We start from the raw sequence: 19,619 nt of genomic DNA on the forward strand, positions 1-19,619 counted from the left end.
GCTGAGCTGAGAATACAACCAGAATATAAATCTCCAGCCTCTCATACCTGTGACTTCTCCTGTCCCTGAGTGGAGAGGGTTTATGCACAAGCATTATTAAAGATGCCAAAACACTATGCTTTGACTAGGCTATTTCATGGCAACTAAAGTTGACATCTGTTGATTTTTTTATTTTTTTTTTCCCCCAAGGCTCACACAGCAAATGGAGAGAAAATAGAAAGGACTGGAATGTAACATGGTAGTATTGTTCCTCCTGTAAACCCCAGGCCCCATCTTGCTGTGATTTGATGCCTGGATTTGAGCTCTTCACCAAGGGCACAGAGGGCAAGTTATTATTTTCGTCTTTACAGCAGCTAATACTGTTCTCACCTCTCCTCTCAGTTCTCCTTCCTTTAGGCTGGTGAACATTGCAGCTGCTGATGCAGTTTTTACAGTGAATACTCCAGTCACTCTGTAATGTTTTCATCCAGACCATATTTTTCCTAGTTTGTTTTTGCCAAGGCCACATGAAACACTGTTAAATCCCTCAGCAGAGTCAGTGTATGTGGTTTTTTTTGTGCTTGCCTGGTCCCTCTACAAGGTCTCTGTCATAGAAAGAAACACACTTCATTGATCTGGTTGTGACAGATTGTGGGTGGGATTTTAACTACCTCCCAAATACTGGGTAGATGCTCCCACATGGTTTGCTAGTTTTGTTTTCCCTCAGAGTTGAAGTTTAATGAAGCACCCCATAATTCTGACTCTTCCCTTTCCCCTTTTCTAAGATGGTCATTGTCTTTACAACCCTTCTGGAAGCATCCTGCTCCTGTACAAGCTGCCAGATATCACTTCTGATGGCTCTGAGGGTCCTTCTAAATTCCTCTGGATTAATTTCATCCAACTGAAAACTACATAGCTTATCTATTTTGTTCTTTATGAATTCTAATCTGAGGTTAACTATTACTGATATTAATTTTGTTGACTGCCAGATCTGTTTTTTTTAATAGACAATGAAGGAAAAAATTTTCATTAAACACCTCCTTGCTTAGTGATGTTTAATAAGAGCTTCCAATGCCTCTTAATGCATCTGTTCATCACTTGTTTTCCTTTTGCTAATATTATACAAATGCAATTTTTAATATGGTTTTTTCTCTGTTAGTTGTGTGTTATTTTCTGTCATGGCCTCTCTGATTTTCATGTCTGTACATCTGTACTTCCATTGCTTGTAGTTTTATCTCTTTTTCCAGATTTTACATGCTTCCTCTCTGTGGAGGAGGTTGCTGATGAACCATAAGATTCAGTCTCTTTGCCCATGCCATTTCTGCATTAGGACAGTTTGTGAGTTAGATGTGCCTTGTTTAAGGACTGGAGGCTCCTATGAACTTTTTTCCTCAAGGGAGCTGAATTATTTTAATTTAATTCCATGTTCAACAACTTATTTTGTTCTTCCCACTTTTTCTTTTCCTATGATTCTAAGACTTTATAGTTTGTTCCTTCTCTACCAATTTCCTTCCTTTCTTTTCTGTTTCACTGCATTTCACTACAGTCAGCATCAAATACTCCTCTGAGGGGTTTCAGAGATTTTGCATCAACAGTATTTCTTCTTGCACATGACTGAACAGCCTGTGCTCTTGTCTCAGCTCATTCCTTGCTTCCCCTGATTACTACAGGTAACCACTGTCATGTTTCAGTTTGGCTAAAGTTTCATAATTTGGTTTCTAAATTATTTTCTTATGGCCTGAATTTACCTCAACCATCTCTGCCCTCTCTGTCAGATCTTAGTCCAATTTACTAGCCACACTGAGGAGTTAAAATGCTTGTTTTACAAAATCCCTCAGGGAAGAAAGCAGCAAAGAAAACTCAGAAATGGTGGATGTGTGTGTGGTGGAGGGTTGTGAAAATCAGTATAGCAAACTTAACTTCAAGGCTAGCCTGTTCCTGGAGAGAAGTCAGTAACCTGATGATAGAGGTAATATAAGATTCTTGTAAAGACCTTTTTTGCTCTTGAGTGAGGAGGATGAAGACATTAACTCAGTCACATTCTCCTTGTCAGCAGAATGCTCTGCTGCATTGGCTGAAACAATTGTTTTCATCTCATAGAAGTCCAACAAGTAATGAAACTTTAATCCTTCTGTTTCCTAAGCAGAACATCATGTGTTCTTTATTTTAATTGGATTGAGGCCATGCTGATACTTCATTAGTACAGCTATGAGCCTTGCATAAATTCTTGTGCATAAGTTCTGATCTCCTGGAAGGTGTTTCACCTCAATGTTCCTGTGCCCCTGTGTGCCTGCTGTATTATTCTGTCAAAAATCATAATATGTATTTGTGTTATGCAAATACTGTGTTTTTGACATGTGCTTTTATTATCAGATGAAGATGGGTGGAGAAAAACTGTAAGGTCCAGAATCTGCCCAGTATCTGATCATAGAATTATTTGGGTTGAAAAGTATCTTTCCAAGATCATGAAGTCCAATTCCCCTGTGTTGAGCAGGGGCATCTTCATCTACATCAGGTTGCTTTGAGGGATCTGTTCCATGATCTTCCCAGGCACAGAGGTGAGGCTGACAGTCAGTAGCCCACAGGATCTCCCTTTCTTAGTATTCTTGGTGTCCCTTGCCAAGTTCAGCTCCAGCTGCACCTTGGCCTTCCTGACCCCATCTCTACACTTACAAGCAATATCCCTATATTCTTCCCAGGATACCTCTCCCTGTTTCCACTGACTGTGCATTTTTTTCTTGCCCTTTGACCATCAGGTCTTGACTCATCCATGGTGGATGCCATCTCTTGCCATCCTTTCCTGATTTCTCACCCATGGGGATCAAGAATTCTGATTAGTTCACTTGTGAATAACAGGTGTACTATCACATATCCTTTGGCAGGGATGTCTATTACCTGGCTGACCTGGCTTAAGAATTTACCCTCAATACATTCCAAGAGTTTCCTGGATCACCCACAGCTTGCTCTGCTACTTTTCCTGCAGATGCAATTTTTGAAGTCCCCTAGAAGGATGGTAGCCCTGAACATGACTTTAAGCTTCTCTTCTGGATGCTGTAGGTTTGTGAGGTGCAAACTGTGTGAAGAACTGAACAGATGCAGCAAGTCCAGCCCCAAAAGCAGTTTGTAAGAATTTATGTTTAGAGGGTAGACAAGGTCACAGAAATAGTGTTGTTGTGTTTGCTTATCATTGTGCATACTGTTCAACCTGTTCAGTTCCCCCATGTTTACAACAGAAATTCAACAGCCACCTGCTGGCACATGAGAGTTTGAAACTCAAATTAACTCTGAAGTGAGAACAGGTTTTGTAATTCTGTATGAACAAAAGTTTGTTAATTTTATAATTAATCCTGGACTGTGTGCAAAGAAAATGAGCATTCTTTAAATAGTGTTGACAGACCAATAGGAGCTCAGGTTTTTCATCACTAGGTTCCTAACTTTGGTTCCTAACTTTCCTTGAATTATGGTTCTTTCAGAAGTAGCTGCAATCCTTATTCTAGTGCGATACTGCCCATTCCAGTGATTTCCTTATCACTCTCCGGAGTTCCCTCGGGCTGCTGACACAGCTCTGATTTGGTTCAATGTGCTTTGTGCAACAGGGATGAGAGATGAAAAACTAATTATTTAAAAATTTAAAAAAACCCAAAACGTAAACCAACACCTTAAAAAGCAAATTAATGATGAAAACCCCACCGGTGCTGCACAACGAGAAGCGTCACAAGCAGTCCCTATGCAACCGCAGGTGCCAGCGCGGCTCCCCAAAGCTGCGGTTCCAGGAGCGCCGCTCCCCGAAGCTGCGGGGCTGCGGTTCCAGGAGCGCCGCATCCCAAAGCTGCGGGGCTGCGGTTCCGGGAGCGCCGCATCCCAAAGCTTCGGGGCTGCGGTTCCCGGAGCGCTGCATCCCAAAGCTTCGGGGCTGCGGTTCCCGGAGCGCCGCATCCCAAAGCTGCGGGGCTGCGGTTCCGGGAGCGCCGCATCCCAAAGCTGCGGGGCTGCGGTTCCGGGAGCGCCGCATCCCAAAGCTTCGGGGCTGCGGTTCCCGGAGCGCTGCATCCCAAAGCTTCGGGGCTGCGGTTCCCGGAGCGCCGCATCCCAAAGCTGCGGGGCTGCGGTTCCGGGAGCGCCGCATCCCAAAGCTGCGGGGCTGCGGTTCCCGGAGAGCCGCATCCCAAAGCTGCGGGGCTGCGGTTCCGGGAGCGCTGCATCCCAAAGCTGCGGGGCTGCGGTTCCGGGAGCGCTGCATCCCAAAGCTGCGGGGCTGCGGTTCCCGGAGCGCTGCATCCCAAAGCTTCGGGGCTGCGGTTCCCGTAGCGCTGCATCCCAAAGCTGCGGGGCTGCGGTTCCGGGAGCGCCGCTCCCCGAAGCTGCGGGGCTGCGGTTCCGGGAGCGCTGCATCCCAAAGCTGCGGGGCTGCGGTTCCCGGAGCGCCGCTCCCCAAAGCTGCGGGGCTGCGGTTCCCAAAGCTGCGGTTCCCGGAGCGCCGCTCCCCAAGGCTGCCATCTGCAGGTTCCCCGGCTCCGTGCCGCCCTTCAGCAGCCCGTCACGCAGCGCCACGCCCGCGGACAGAACTTCATTCGGCCGACCGGCAGAGTTGGAGCATTCTGATCTGGCACACAGCAAACTCGGATAGGCGATGTGCGCTCGCAGCCCAGAAAGCCGAAGGTGCCCTGGGCTGCATCCAAAGCAGGATGGGCGAGAGAGGGGATTCTGCTCCTCTGCTATGGTGAGACCCCACTGCAGTGCCGTGTCCAGCTCTGGGGTCCCCAGGGCAGACAGGACATCAGCCTGCTGGAGCCAGCCCAGAGCAGGGTGGCCGAGTTGGTCAGAGTGATGGAGCACCTCTCCTATGAGGAAAGGATGAGAGAATTGGGGTTTTTCAGCCTGGAGAAGGCTCTGGAGTGACCTCATTCTGGCCATCCAATACCTGAGGGGAGCCTACAGGAAAGATAGAGAGGGACATGACAGCATGTAGTGATGGGACAAGGAGGAATGCCTCCATATTAAAAGATTAAGTTTAGTTTAATACTAGGAAAAAAAATTCACTGTGTGGGTGGTGAGGCACTGGAACAGGTTGCCCAGAGAAGCTGTGGATGCCCCATCCCTGCCAGTTTCAAGTCCAGGCTGGGCAGGGCTCTGAGCAACCTGGTCTGATGGAAGGTGTCCTTGCCCATGGCAGGGGGATTGGTACTAACTCTTCTTTAAGGTCCCTTCCAACCTACATCATTCTATGATTCTATATACTTTTATTTGTTACAAAGTGCAGACCAGGTTCTGTTCAAGAGAATGTTAAATGCAATTAATTTTCATATGTATTGACATCTAGAAACAAATAAATCTTGAACGAAATTTTATCAGGGATTTTTTCCCCCAGGTTACATTAATCTGCAACTTTCCCACACAGGTCACTTTTCACTTTTTTTTCCTCCCTTAACTTATACTTTGTTTGGCAGCCACCAGGAGCATGCAGTGTAATCCAGAAAGAGCTGCTCCCAGCACTGTCAGTGAGCAGATAGCAGGTAGAATTGAACTGAACTGAACTGCATTCAGGATTGGTTTCAACATCCACCATTTTAGTATCTAAACTGTTGTGGCACTGAGCCATATCGTAAGGGTCTTTCCCACTGCATACATTGGAAAGATTTCCATCTTGCTGGGACAGAGCAAGTCTTGCCTGGCATCTTAACCACCCACAAAAATTAGTCAGATGGTAACTAGTTGAGCATGGCTTTACCCCACTCTACAACAGTTATTTTGTTTCAAAAAGTAAAGGAGCAGCTTTCAAAAGTAAAAAGAACTTCTAATGCTGTAAATGTCAAAAAATGTACCTCAGTCTGTGACCTTGTCAGTAATCTATTTCAGGGAGCACATCACCACCAGGTTGTTCTGATACTCCTTCTACATCTTCCAGACCTATTTGATTGATGCTTTTAATGGTGGAAGTGAGCTTTGGCACTGAAGGTAAGAATGCATATGACAGTCATGTACTGGTGTCATGCACTGCTATTTTACATGAGTGTATCAACCACAGCTGGCTGGAGTGTAAAGTGAGGCAGAACCTGGCAGTTGTATGAATACAAATTGCATTTATTCTTCCTTCAGGAAAATATCTTGTTGGTCTCCTCAGTACACAGACACTTGTGAAATGCAGATATGTTTGGAGCAATGGAGGGGCATGTAAATGTTACCCTAAATTACATCAATTTTCCATTACTCCCAACTGGAGTTGTTCAACTTGGAGAAGAAAAGACTGGGGAGACCTTGTTGCAGCTGTTAAGTAATAAAGGGTTCTTCTAAGAGAGATGGGGCCCAACTGTTTAGCAGGGCCTGTTGCAATAGGACAAGTGGTAGTGGTTTTAAACTAACAGAGGATAGATTCTGATTAGATATAAGTGTCCTTGTTTCAGTTGGCATAGAGTTCATTTTCCTCCTAGTAGCTGGTACAGTGCTGTGTTTTGGATGTATTATGACAACATGTGATACCACTGAGATTTTAGTTATTGCTAAATAGTGTGACCCTAAATCAAGGACTTGCTGGTTTCCTATGCTCTGCCAGTGAGGAGGTGCACAAGTAGGGGAGGAGCATGGCCAGGAGAGCTGATCCAAAGTGGCCAAAAGGGATGTTTCATATCTTAAAGTGTCAGGCTCAGTATAGAAACTGGGAGGAGCTGGCCTGGAGCCACCAATCACTGCTGGAGGATGGGCTGGGCATTGGTCAGCAGGTGGTGAGCAGTGGCATTGAGCATCACCTGTGTTCCTTGGGGTTTACTCCTCTCTCTCCTTTTCACTGCTAATATTAGTGCTGTTACTGTTATTATAATTGTTATTACTATTATGTTTAGTTTTAATTCAATTATTAAACTGTCCTTATCTCAGTCCATGAGTTTTGGTTCTGATTCTCCTCCCCACAGGGTGGTGGGAGGGAATGAGTGAGCAGCTGTATGATACTAGTTGCAGGCTGGTGTTAAACCACCACAATATAAGAAAGAAATGTTTTATATTGAAAGTAATAAAACATTGGAACAGGTTACCTAGAGAGCTGGTAGATGCCAAATCCCTGGAAACATTCCAGGTCAGGTTGGATAAGGCTCTGAGCAGCCTGGTTTAGTTGAAGGTATCCCAGGTTATTGCAGGGGTATTGGACTAGATAATTTTTAAGAGATCCCTTCCAACCCAAACAATTCTATGCTTCATATAGGGTTTTTTTTTAGTGTTTCTTCAGTATTTATCTCTGTGATGACTTCTTTAATTTTTTCTAGTGCTTTTGCTACAGAAATACCAGTGTTATTTGTAGTAAAAGATGGTCCTTCATAACTTTGCCTTTACAGGGCAAAGAAGAGGACTCCTACTTTGAGGTACTGAAGATGGTAATCTCTCTCCTCTGCAAATCAATTTCCATGGCCCTTCACAAGATTTCCTCTTTTTAATACAGAACTTCGATGACATATAGTTAATTCTGCAGGCAGCTTTGCAAATGTTGCTGTCATGGAGGTTTTAAAGAAAAACTTTAGCTCATACAGTGAAGGAAAATGCAGTGACTGCTGCTCTGGTAGCTGTAGCAGGGAGTGTAGTTGTAACCAGAAAAGCATTCAGAGTCCAAGAATCACCACTGAAAAAACCCACTGAACTATTTTTATGTTTTCAGAACTTTTTATGGTGACATGTTTCTCAGGCAGTGTCAGCTCCTCTGTTCCTGACGTTGCTAGCCAGCATGAGGCTTTGGGAACAGGCTCTTTTCCCTCTCTCTCACTTTAATGTTTTTTAAATCTGATAGCAGAGGGGCATTTGTCAGACTTTTTTTTTCAATATTAGTTTTCCTCTTGCAAACCTATGTGAGCCATCTCTCTCTTTAAACACATTTCTGCCAGGAAGTCTCTGTCCTGTAGCACTCTGCTCCCTTGGCTTGCAGTGTCTCCTGATTTCCCTGTATTTGAGGTACTGGCATGTGTGTCCCATTTATCCCTCTTGGAGCAGAAACTGCTGGCAGATGAGCCCTGGGTATAGCAGAAAATCTCAAGCACTGGCAAGTGCTGGGAGATTGCCATTCTCTGTCTTGTTCTTTCTGTGGCCCCACTTAGGTTACTGGCAGCACTGTCTTCCCTTAAAACATGCCATAACCATTTTAAAAAAAACTTTTTTTTTGGTTGATCTCCCAGTTCTGTTTGTGACTCCATAACTGACCTTACTGGGGGCACCACACTGGAAACACTGGGGCTGCAATTCAGGTGTGGCACTGGAGCCCTCTCTGTGCAGGAAAGTTCTCCAGCTTCCATGAACTATAATGTAAGATAATCATGTACCTAATGATCTCCAGTTACACCTAAAATGCACCTGTGCTCTTTCACATGGCTGCCTGAAAAGTGTAGTTTTCTTTGATATTTAACTTTAACATTTCACTGCACATCCTAAGATTTTCAAGCTTCTTTAATCTGAAAGATTTCCCAATAAGCATAAAAAGTTCTGTAAGGAGATTTTAAATGCACTGAAGTTTGACTTCCTTTCCATAGTTTCTTTTAGGACTGCCTTAAAAGGGCCTTACAGCACACAGGCTGAAAGAGCATTGATTTTAATCTGTGTCTGCATGGCACACTGTGGTGGTTTATCTGCTAGTTCATGTCAGAGCTGGGGAAGGAGCAGAAGAAAGGGGAAGAAAACTGTCACACAAAGCTGGGTTGCTGAAATATTTCAGGGAATAATTAGTTTGAAAAAATTAGGCTATTTTCCTTATGCAATGCCAGGGAAACTGCATGAGACAAACAAAGGTATTATTTTTCTTACTGTCATTTTCTTTATGGATAAGAAGGTGGTGATGGTGACACTTCCCCACCCTTTCAGGCAGCTTAATGAGTGGCTGTGCAGTTTTTTAGGTTTATTAATTGGCACCTAGAACCCCACCTTTTCCAAAGCAACACCTAAATGCCCCACGCAGCCTCAGAACCAAACCCACCCCTTACCAAGACTACCTCAGATTTCTGCTCAGGAGGAGTCATCTTAACTACAGCTGTATGCATAGATATGTTTTTCTCAGTGTGTCTGTTTTTTTGAGGAGATGAGGGAACTTGTATCCAGATAATACCTTCTGCTATAATTTCTGACTTGTTCTAGATTACATGTAAACATTTTCTCTTCTGAATCAGGGTGATAGAGAGTAGAGGTCCCTATGCATATGGAGACTGCTTTTTAGCTGGAAGCTGGGAGTGAAAGGGTGAAGAAGTGTATTTGAGATGTGGTGGAGGAAAATTATTTTGTCATATGGTCTCAGAAGTAAAGAACAAAAATGTTTTGACGTTGTCTTTGTTTCTTACTGATCACTTTACCTTTCTTTTGCAAAGCACCAAAGAGCAGCCTCAGTCTGTCTGGGTCTAGTGATTTCATCTTGACTAAATTGCACTGCCCCAGAGGAATAAAGATGTGTGTCTTGGTACTGATATTCACCATGAAATAGACCTGGGTGTCAGTTGTAAAACAGTAGATTCACTTTAGGGCTTTCTGCAGTTGTCATTAAATGTTAGCTCCACAGGAGCTCAGACAGCTCTGGCAGCTGGGAGTGAAGGATACTGTAAACTGGGTAGGAAGGAGAAATCCAGGAGGAGTAAACATGCAGAAACATCTGGAGCATTTCAGTCAAACCAAGTTTCCCAGCTGTGGCAGGATGGCTACATTATCCCAGTGCTCAGACACAGCTCTGTTTTCCCTCCTTTAGCTCTGTGTGTCCTCCCTTTCCCCATCAGGGATGGCAATGGAAGAATGCAGGAACTGACCTGCTTTTACACCTTGGCAGGGGAGGGCTGGGCTCCCAGTCTGCATTTCCTCCCTTTCCTGCTTTCTACTATCAGGCTCCAAACTTGCTGCATTTTCTGTCAAAATATAAACAGAAGTTATGAAAGTCAGGAAAATTATTCCCTTTGCTCCTTTTATTGTAGGAAGAGAAACTGAGGAAATGTTAGATTGTGACTTGCCCAGAATCACACAAGAAACATTAAATGAAATGGGGCATTGGCTTTTTTGTTTTTGCATTCTTGGACTGTAAGATGCAGCAGTATGAAAAGAGATCCCTCTTTCTTCAGTTAAAATGAAGCATAGAACTATGCTTGTGCTATCCTGACAAGTGTTTTTTGTTTGTTTATTTTTACATTGTTTTTTACTTTCTGGCAAAAATATGTACATTGGACATTTTAGGAATGTCACAGCTTTGCCTCTCCTGGTTTTGCTGGAGGAGTTTTTGCAGGGTTGGAAAATATATGAAAGGCAGCTTGCGCAGCTCATGACTTCAGATTGGCACAACTTTAATGTCCTCCAAATTCCCCTTACAACATATTATCTAAATTTAAGATGGCATCTTCTGGGTTGGAGAAAGACTCTGTTCCTGGCTGCTACTGCATTTGCCATTTCCTTAGATGAATGTTTTAAATGTTTTTTTTAGCAGATGTGTTATGATCAAAGCCCAGAGATGTGTTCTGGTAAGATTCTCTTCCCTAGTTGCCTGCCTCCATGGCCTGATCTCTCTCCTCATTTTGTTTTAGACTGTGAGTCAGTCTATTACTCAATCTGCTAATTGCTCACACGCTGCTATCTCTCCCTTTTGGTATAAACTGCTGCCATTCCTAACTTGACCATGCAGTTTGACAGGGTCAGATAGGGGCATAATCAACTCTTGGATGGAGCAGGGATAGCAGCAGGCCTATTGCATCCTAGTATGGGACTTTGGGACCTGAGTAAACAATTGCTGGGAGCAGCTGCAAGCTGAAAGAGAAGTTGCTGCTGCCCTCCAGCAGCCTTTGGGCAGAGTCACCCCCTCCTCATGGCTTGGTCCTGGCATTAGAGAGATGGATGGGTCATCTCAGCAGCTGATCCCTGATCCTGTTAGGGCCAGGGGCAGGAAGGGCAGGGGACCCAAGTGCCCTGGTGCCATTGAGGCCACCACAGGACAGCCTGGCTCTCCCTGCAGGCACACAGACCGGTTTTGTATATGGGCCCCAAGCTGATCAGGGTTTGGGATGGGATATGTTCCCCACTGCCTGCTGCAAGTACAACTGCTTCATGTGCCCTTTCTCTGCCTCTAACTTCAATTAACCCCACTTACTGTCATGCCAGGGCTGCTGGGTAATTTCCATCATGCAGGAGGTCAGACCCATCAAAAGTAAAGTCCAATCACTGTCTTCAACAAAGAAATCTTTCTTCCAGTTATTTGTCTGGTGTTGGGCAATTTCTTTAAGCAGATGAAAAACAAAACCCTCATTCAGTTGATGTTCACACGAAGTTTTTCCATTAATGATTTACAGCAGCCTAGATTTGGGTTCCAGTTTATTACAGATCTATCACCAAAGACTAACTTCTGCTTTTCCTGCCTTCAAGGAAGTTGAGATTTTTCTAGGTTTTAGATGCCATCAAAACGAGCCCTCTTTAAAATACATTTATTCTCTATATGTTAAACCAGAAGCAGGACAGAAAAAAACATTTCCTTTCCCCTTTATAAGTGATCTTTAATGTCAGCACTATAAGCCTTTTGTAATCCCTTGAATTTTTAAACTTCTTTCTGAGTTAAGTTGAATATCGCTGACTTTACAAACAAGCAAAATCAAAGCACTCAGCCTTTTCCCTCGCAGTGGATGTCTGCAATGAAGTAACCAAGAGGACCTAAAACAATTCTTGGATATTTGATCCTGTTATTTGAGTTGGGCAGGGGTCCATGGGACACCGAGGAGAAATCTCAGCTGCTGCTTTAGCACCCACAGCAAGGCAGATAAATTAGCACGTGGCAATCTGGAAGTCCCTCATCTCTGAAATGTAATGAAACTATTAAAATGTAACATCCATTTGCTAAGTGCTTGCTTGTGATTTATGGCTCCTGCTCTGAGACTTGCACGAAAGGGGAGGCCAGGCAGACCTGTGTGATTTCCACCTCTATACAAGGCCATCTTGCAATCCTTTCTCTTATTGTCAAATCAGTCACAAGGACTCTGATGCCCAAAAATGGACACTCAAGTGAAAATTCTTGACTTATGCCGCTTGGTTTTATGGCGGTGAGGGAGGCGGGGGCGGCGTCCGGCCCGTGAAAGGTGCGGGATGTTTCAGTGTGAGCCGGGCGCTGCTCAGCCCTCTCTCCGTACTAACCCCGGCGGCACGCAAGCCACATGTCACAGGGCACTTTCTGCCTCTTTCCTGGTGCCACCGTGTTTATCGGAGCAGGTGGCATGCTTAGCAGGGACGGGGGAAAGTCAACAAAAGACTGCTGCTGAATGCATTTCTCTTTGAAAAATATTTTGTAGAAGAGTGACTTAATAAAATGTTTGTTTTGGTGGGAGGAGGAAGGCAAGAATGAACCGCCATTCGGGAAGAAAACAACCACGCTTTTTCCCGGAGAGAGAAAAAGGGCCGGGCGTCCCCGCTGTTAACTTCCAAATCCACCAGCGAGCCATCTTCCGCAGCCTTCCCGGCTGGTTGTGGAGCCCTCGCTGCAGCAGGAAGGAGTTAACAAGATAAAGCAGCCCCGCAGCCCCACCTCCTGCCCGCACGGCCAGGTGTTCCCACGCGTGGGACGGCGCGCCCCCGCCCGCTCCCGGGATGCGGTGCGAGCCGGGATCCTCCACCCCAGCCCCCTCCCTGGCGGCGTGAGGCTGAGGAGGAGGAGGAGGAGGAGGGTCGGCTGCAGCGCCTCCCCCCTTCCCCGCCTCCCTCCGTCCGTGCTGGGCGAGCGCAGCGCCCCGAGCATGGAGCCCGCCTGAGCCGCTCCGTGCGCTCGGCAGCTGCTGCGGCGGCACAACATGGAGGCGGCGGCCGCCCCGCCGCTCCCGCTCCCGCTGCTGCTGCTGCTGCGGCTCCTCGCCGCCTCCGTGCTGCGCTGCGAGCCGGGCCCGGCCGGGGGTAAGCTCGAGGGGCGCCGCGGGGCCCGGGCCGGCGGGGAGGCGAGCGCCGCTGTCCCTTTTGTTGTCGGACTTGGGCAAAGTTTCCCCCGCGCTGCGGCGGGAGGGCGGGACGGGGCCCGGCTGCGCGCAGGGAGCGCAGCGCACATGGGCGGACGGGCCGGGGCAGGCGGGCTGCCCGCTCCCCCAAACACTGCTCTTCGCCCCTCTTCCTGCCAAAAGGGTGCGCAGGAGAAGGAGGCCTCTCCTCGCTGCTCCCTCGGGACGCATCCCGCAGGGGGGACGAGGCGGTTTTCCCTCGGGGTGGCTCAGGTGAACGCGCACAGCTGCGGAAAGAGAGACAAAAGTCGCTCACCCCCCTCGCCCCCCCCGCTCTCGTCCTTCCGCGGTCCGGGCAGGGATTTCTGTGGAGTTTGGAGGGGTCGGTGTCGGGTGTCGCTCAGACTCTGGGCCGGGGAGGGGCTGGGGGGAGGATGGTTTGTGCGTGCCCTGTGCTTCCCCCTGCCCCAGCTGCGATGCGGGACCGGGGGGTCCGGCCCGGCCCAGCCCCGCGGGCGATGCCGGAGCTGCGGTCCGGGTGGCCGGCCCGGGCACGGAGCCTGCCCTCCGCTTTCCCTTGGCCGTCCCGTTTCTAAGTGAGGGTGCTGATCCCTTAAAATCGCCAGTAAACTGCAGGCAGTGCCGTGCCTGCAGCATCCGAGGGGAGCGGGCCGGTGTCCGGTCCTCTCCGTTTCTCTCTTCGCTGCCGACTTTGTCTGGCCCCGGACGGGGAGCTCGGGCTGCATGTGCAGGACTTCTGGCTTTTTGCTGCTGCATGTGGTCTGCCCGAGTACATCACCCCGCTGCTTGAGCAAGCCGAAGCCTGGTTGTTGCGATTTCCTGGGTAGTTTAGAAAACTCGGCAGCGTGGCCAAGGCTGTCAGAACATCACCTCAGGGCCTCTTTTTATTAGGCCACCCACCTTTTCAAACCTCCGGTAATTATTAGAACTGTCATTTGGAGCAAGAGAACCGACCATTTTCTGCTGGCATCATCATTCTATATTTTTAGTTGGAGCTCTGTGTGGGTGTGTATTAAGTATTGCTTATTCAATCTGGATTATATCAAAAAGATACCCTTCGTATCACAGGGCTCACCTTCTCTGCACACACTGCTACAATCTTCTAAAAATGTTTCCGAAAATCTGAAATGTGGTTTGTTCCTTTCTGAACGCTTATGTTTGTGTGAAGATGTTCACATTCCTGCTTGACTGAATGAAGTAAATGTAGCTTTTGGGAGGGTGGAGGGTGGAAACTGACTTCTGTGATTCTTGTATGAAGGCTCTTTAAAGGATTCCTTTACATTTACTTAACAGACTCTAGTAGAAAGCGATATTTTTCAAAAGGAGTAACATTTGGAATTTTTAGGAAAATAAGAGCTCATGATAAAACTAAGGAGTAACTTTGAACTTGGAGTTTGGTTTTCTTTCACGTAGTTTGAGAGAGAGTGATTCATTTGATATAGTGTATGTTTGGTAGGAGCAGTCACCTTCCTTAGCATGCATGGAAGAACTTGGCTACAAATGTACCATTTTTAATAATTAGTGAAGGAATCTTAGCTATAGATCTTTATGACATTGCCTTTGTTCTGCCTACTTAGCAGGAAGGTTTTGTTGTGTTGGTCTGGACAGTACTTTTAAGGACAGTTCATCTGTCCTTTTAGAAGGAGCATGAATGTACTGTGAGAGGCTGTCCATGGATTTAATTCCCTTTCTGAGAATCCCTGCTCTGTAAGGAGATGCCTGACTTTTAGCTATTAAAAGTATTTTGATGTGCTTATCTTACAAATATGTAAATGCATCTCTGCAAGATTTGGGATCTGCTGGAGCTTCTGCAGCACTAAAGCTTCACTGAAGTTTGACATGTTATAATAGATCTTGAATACTTTGGCTGTGAAATAATTTTGCTGAAGAGCTGAGTTCTTGCTCTGTATGTGGTGGTGTCAGGAGTGGTTTTATTTTTGTGGCTTGAAATAATGATAAACCTGTTTAAGATATGGCTTGTACTTGACTCATTTCACTGTGAAAAGACAAAACTTGGTTCTTCCTTAGGAAGAGGGGGGAATTGTTCATGCAAAGTATTTAGTGCTTTTTCATTTTTGTGAAAATTCTGTGAGTTCTGGATTCTTACTATTGCACAGTGGGTATTTCAGTGGGATCTTAAAATGTTTGAGTAAGTTGAGATAATTCTTGCTTAAGAAGTATCTCAAGCAAGAATTATTTTTACTTAAACTTGCAAATGCTTGCTTAACTGTGTCTTGTCATGCACTTGAATGTTTCCCAAAATTCTGTGATTATATCTTAGTTTTCTTTACTGTAACAACTATTTGCCTCATACCAACAAGCACAGGATGCAGAAAGGTGAAGAGAGAAGTGTAACACAGGGAAATGTGATGGTTACAAATCTCTGAAACTAGAGATTCAGCACGAAATAAAAAATGCTTTTGAGCACAACCCTAAAATGTCTTTTAGTCCATACTGTTTTCCTGAGATAACCTATAGCTAGTGAAACCTGTTGCTGTGGTTAAATGTAGAGTGTAGCAGGAAAAATCACTTACTAATTTTATGACAGGGAAATGTGCTGTGTAGGAGTCCTCAAGTGCATTTCAGTGCCATTTCAGTCAGTCTGTCATTGATTTAGGGGGCTATTTTCCTGGTAACTACTACTAGCATGATGTGAGAGTCTGTCACAAATTATGGTCATAAATCCTCTTGAAATAGTGAGGAAATAATGAAAGTTCAGGTTGACTCTGGAGTTCAAGTTGATACTTTTGAAGCACTGAGTCTTCTGTCTCCAGGGAAAGTTAAATGGGTTTAACTGTCTAATTTGTTACTGTTTCATTTTAGATTGAATTATTTAAATTTATTTTAAAGCACACAGAGATGCTTTAAAATCACTCATACTGTAGATGTCTGAAATACGTAGATCAGCATGACACACAAAGTCAGTACTTAGAAAAACGTGAATGTATTTCATTGATACCCCAGGGTAAGATCCACCCTTGCCTCTTGCTGCTTTAGCTTAAGATTTTTTTTTTTTTAGTTGTTTATAATGTAGTTGTTAGTAAAATAGGCTATGGGTTTTGTCCCAGCTGTAAATTTTCTCAGTCCTGCATGTTTCTTGAATAAAGCAAGCCAAGGTAACTTCGTAGCAAACTGAGATTGTTTCTGAGAACTTGTTATTCTTTAGTGTTAGGGTAAGATTTGGCAGCGTAACAAGAAATAATGTTACAAAACCTCTCCTGGAATATAGATACACCTGATATACTATGTAAGAGTGTCTACTGCAACTCTGCTTCTAGTTAAAAATTAACCAGTGTACATTTCAAAGCAATTGTATCTCTTTTTGTCAAAACAGAAATAAATTTCAGTTGGTGAATTTCAATTGGCGGTGCTCAGCAACAGCTATAAGGACAAGGTTTAGTTTCATGTCAGATCAGTATTTCTTGTGAACTTACTGTATTGTATGAAAGCAGCCTGACATCCTGACATCTTGAGACTGAGGAAAATAATTAGGTTTAAATTCCTTTGTAGAATGAAGAGAAATAAAGTTACCTAAAATACCTTCTTTCTAAGAAATCCTCCTTTTTTTTTTTTTTTTTTTTTTTTTTTTTTTCCTCCTTATGTGTTTTACCCAAGGGCTATTAAACATTCAAAATGTTTGGCTTTTATAAATTCAGAATTTCTCTTGGGAGTTGATGTGACTGAAAAGAAACCCACAGCATTGAGAACACCTGAAACAAATGGATGTTATTTTCTGCTGAAGACCTCTGTGGAGCACTCATATAGGTACCAACCTGAGCTTCCTCAGGGGAGGAATGACAGCAGGACAATTATCCCCCCAGGTTGGTGGCACAGGCCAGCAACAATGCAGCTCTACTGTGGAAAACAGCATTTTCCTTAGATTTTAAGGAGTGTGATTGTTCTTTTCTCCATATTCTTTCTGACAGGACATGTCTAAGAATGCTGCAAGTTCACCTAGGACAGGAGCAAATAATTAAGATGCTGGCTAGCCAAGCCTGTGTTCTGTTTGGACACTGAGATCTTTCTGAAGAAGGCAATGATGTGCCATCTCCTGACAGCTCACATCTGGAACTTCTAAACTGGAAAAAGTAGTTCTGGAGAGTCCTACTGCTGTTAAGTTAGGCTATGGAAAAGCTTGTGATAGAGTCAAGGGATATTTTTAGCAATTCTTGAGATTTTGTGTGATGAAACAGTTGTGGTGAGAGCAGGAAAGAAAATGGGAACGATGTCCCACAAAGTATTGTTCAGTACAATTGTTTGTTAGGAGCTTATGGGCCAACAATTCTTCTGGTTTCTTCTCTCTTGGAAAAATTGGAATGTGGAACTTAGCAGTGTCTCATCTTTGTGGTTTCTGTTTACTAAGGATTGAAAATATCTGTTAAGCCACAAAATTCTGCTGAGAAGCTCCAAAGAGTGTAAGGAATGGGTGATGGGCTGGTAAGGGTGCTGAGGGTCTATGTAATAAACAAGATTTTTAATTTAGCTGTTTTTTCTTTTATTCTTGCTTGACTCACGCTTTGCCTGCCAGCACAGACAGATGTAAGGTGTCATTTTGTACTGATGTTAAATCCGTGGGCGACTTTTGCAAGGATGCCAATAAATTGACACATGCTTGATTTAAATTGGTGTGTTTGCTCTGGATGATAACAGTGTTAAAGCAATTGAAACTGCTTTCAAACCAATAAATAATTTGTGGTGTGTTAGATTAACTTAATGGAAACAGCCTACTGGGAAAAGAGATTTCTTGACTGTAAATCATCTACAGAATTGTCTTCATTTCACAGTGTGAAGGCTTTTTGCTATTGCAATAAACAGCACTGACAGCAGATGCAGTAAAAAGTTCTTGGTGAGGTTGTCAGTGGTCTGAGAAGCTCAAATGCTGGCATGTGTTTTTAAAAATGTGCCTGGTTAATAATATAAAAATTGTTGGGTTCTGTTTGGCACTTTTACTTTCTGAAATTCTGTATTTTTTTTTTAGCTAATTCTGAATGTTCTGCAAGGATGGCATCTATTATTTATCTATAATACATAAGGAAATTGAGCTTCCCCAGTTAAAGTTCTCTTACTTTAAACAGAAACAAAAGTTGTCTTTGTGGCAGGCAGAAGTTTTGAACTCTGGTCTTCCTGTTGAGACTATAGACATAAACCAGGTAATTGTTCAATAAATCAAGTGTGGTGTCCCTGAGCTGTGGTGAAAGGTGATGCAACTGGAAAAATGAAGTTACAAGTGTTAGCGTGTAACTCTTGAGGAAAGTAGACAGATAGAAATTGTATTTCTGGTTTTTATTTGGTTACACAAAGGTCTTGATTTTCATTTTTTCTCATGAATTCTTGTTAAAGGGTACATGGTGTTCTGTGAAAGTGTAGTGCTTTTAGTTTGGTAGTTCTGTCCTTACAGGACACCTGTTTGCTTGAGTTTTGTCTGAGAGGGAGATAAATGACTGAGTTACTTATCTTGACATCTCTTCATGTGGCTCAGAAATTCATTTTGTGGTGGTGACTCTAAAGGTTTTCTCTTGCCATTTCTTTAAATGCCATGACTGTATATTCAGTTTATTTCACTGTGTTGTTGCATTAAATGTGATGCATTGCACATTTTTTAATACAGGTTTTTGGAAGTGACTTGTTACACATGATTGCTAAGATGATAAAATAGCCCTGGGAGGATTCTTGATCCTCAGCCTTTAAGAATTAGACTGGAGGTAGGAGAGGGTAGTCAGTAAAGGCTGAAGCTTGACCCTTTGTTTGTTTTTTTTTTTTGGTGTGTGTTTTTAAGAGTAAAGCAAGGCCAGGGAGTGTGAGAGATGTCTGCTTTGTGTTTCTGCACCTCTGGGCAGATGTAGCAGGAGTAGCAGTGGATTGAATGAACCTGCATAATGAACTTCTTAGCTTTGGGATTTGGGAATCAAATACTGTTATTATAATGTGATTTTTTTTCTTTTCTGCCATTCAGTGCTGGTTTTAACTAAATCAAAAGGAAAAGGAATAGAAAATTGGAGAAGACTCAGATGATGAAGATGTACAATGCTGCTATAATCTGTCTGTTTTTGATACATCATTTGAGAACTTCTGTGGAATTCTGTATATATTTGTGGCTTAGGCCATGTACTCCAGTGCTTGAATTAGGCACAGGTTACCCCTAACAGCAGTAATACACTTAAATCCTTGTCAATAACTTCAGCATGCCTTCTGTGGAAATTGTGATTCCAGTTTCATGGATGCTTTATCCACTCCTTGCTCTATTTTTCATTGATTTTGCACATAATATTTTCTGTTCTTCATAACAGAAAAGAAAGATTGAACTTGTATTAAGCTAGGCTTAAGAAGGGGAAAAATTTCTTAAAACATAAGAAATGCAATTAAATTGTGTTGGTTTGGTTTTAGTTGGGTGTTTTTTTTGTTATCACACAACATCACGCTGTAGAATATGGCTATCAAGAAGGTCAAGTTGCTTCCTTTTGGCCTTGCTGTAAGAGATGAAATGCTTTTTTAGTGGACTTTCTGTGATGGTGATGTTCAGAAATACCCTGTTTGTGCTTAGTATGTGCTCCTGAAGCAAACAGCTGGGCTGTGCATGGGGTAGGTAAAGATTTCACAGGGCTCCCACCATGACACATCTCTAGGGACTTTCACAATCTTGATTTCTTTGTGGTTAGGATTTCTTTTTCTGGTTTCTCAGACTTCCTAAATAGCATATCCTTTAAATCTGTTCCTTCAGGTAAG

General features: G+C 44.1%; 1 protein-coding gene and 2 long non-coding RNA genes across 4 annotated transcripts in view; all 3 read left to right on the forward strand.

The window, feature by feature from the left end:
* The first annotated feature begins 4,549 nt into the window (after nt 1–4,549).
* LOC130254151 (uncharacterized) lies at nt 4,550–11,720 on the forward strand. The gene is made up of 3 exons (XR_008840646.1): nt 4,550–4,699; nt 5,836–5,934; nt 11,580–11,720. It is a non-coding gene; the product is annotated as an uncharacterized LOC130254151 (long non-coding RNA).
* Nucleotides 11,721–12,625: 905 nt separating this feature from the next.
* LRP5 (LDL receptor related protein 5) overlaps nt 12,626–19,619 on the forward strand; it is a 131,187-nt gene continuing 124,193 nt past the window's right edge. Inside the window, exon 1 of one of the 2 annotated variants that reach the window (XM_056492388.1) lies at nt 12,626–12,837. In XM_056492388.1, coding sequence (XP_056348363.1) covers nt 12,738–12,837 — 100 coding nt within the window. In that variant the 5' untranslated portion in view covers nt 12,626–12,737. Of the gene's footprint in view, nt 12,838–12,967; nt 13,149–19,619 lie in introns of those variants that run through there. The other variant, XM_056492389.1, reaches the window with a different exon arrangement.
* LOC130253651 (uncharacterized) lies at nt 13,169–17,518 on the forward strand. The gene is made up of 2 exons (XR_008840594.1): nt 13,169–13,257; nt 16,823–17,518. It is a non-coding gene; the product is annotated as an uncharacterized LOC130253651 (long non-coding RNA).

Source organism: Oenanthe melanoleuca, chromosome 5 (assembly GCF_029582105.1).
Source record: "Oenanthe melanoleuca isolate GR-GAL-2019-014 chromosome 5, OMel1.0, whole genome shotgun sequence".
NCBI classification, from domain to species: Eukaryota; Metazoa; Chordata; class Aves; order Passeriformes; family Muscicapidae; genus Oenanthe; species Oenanthe melanoleuca.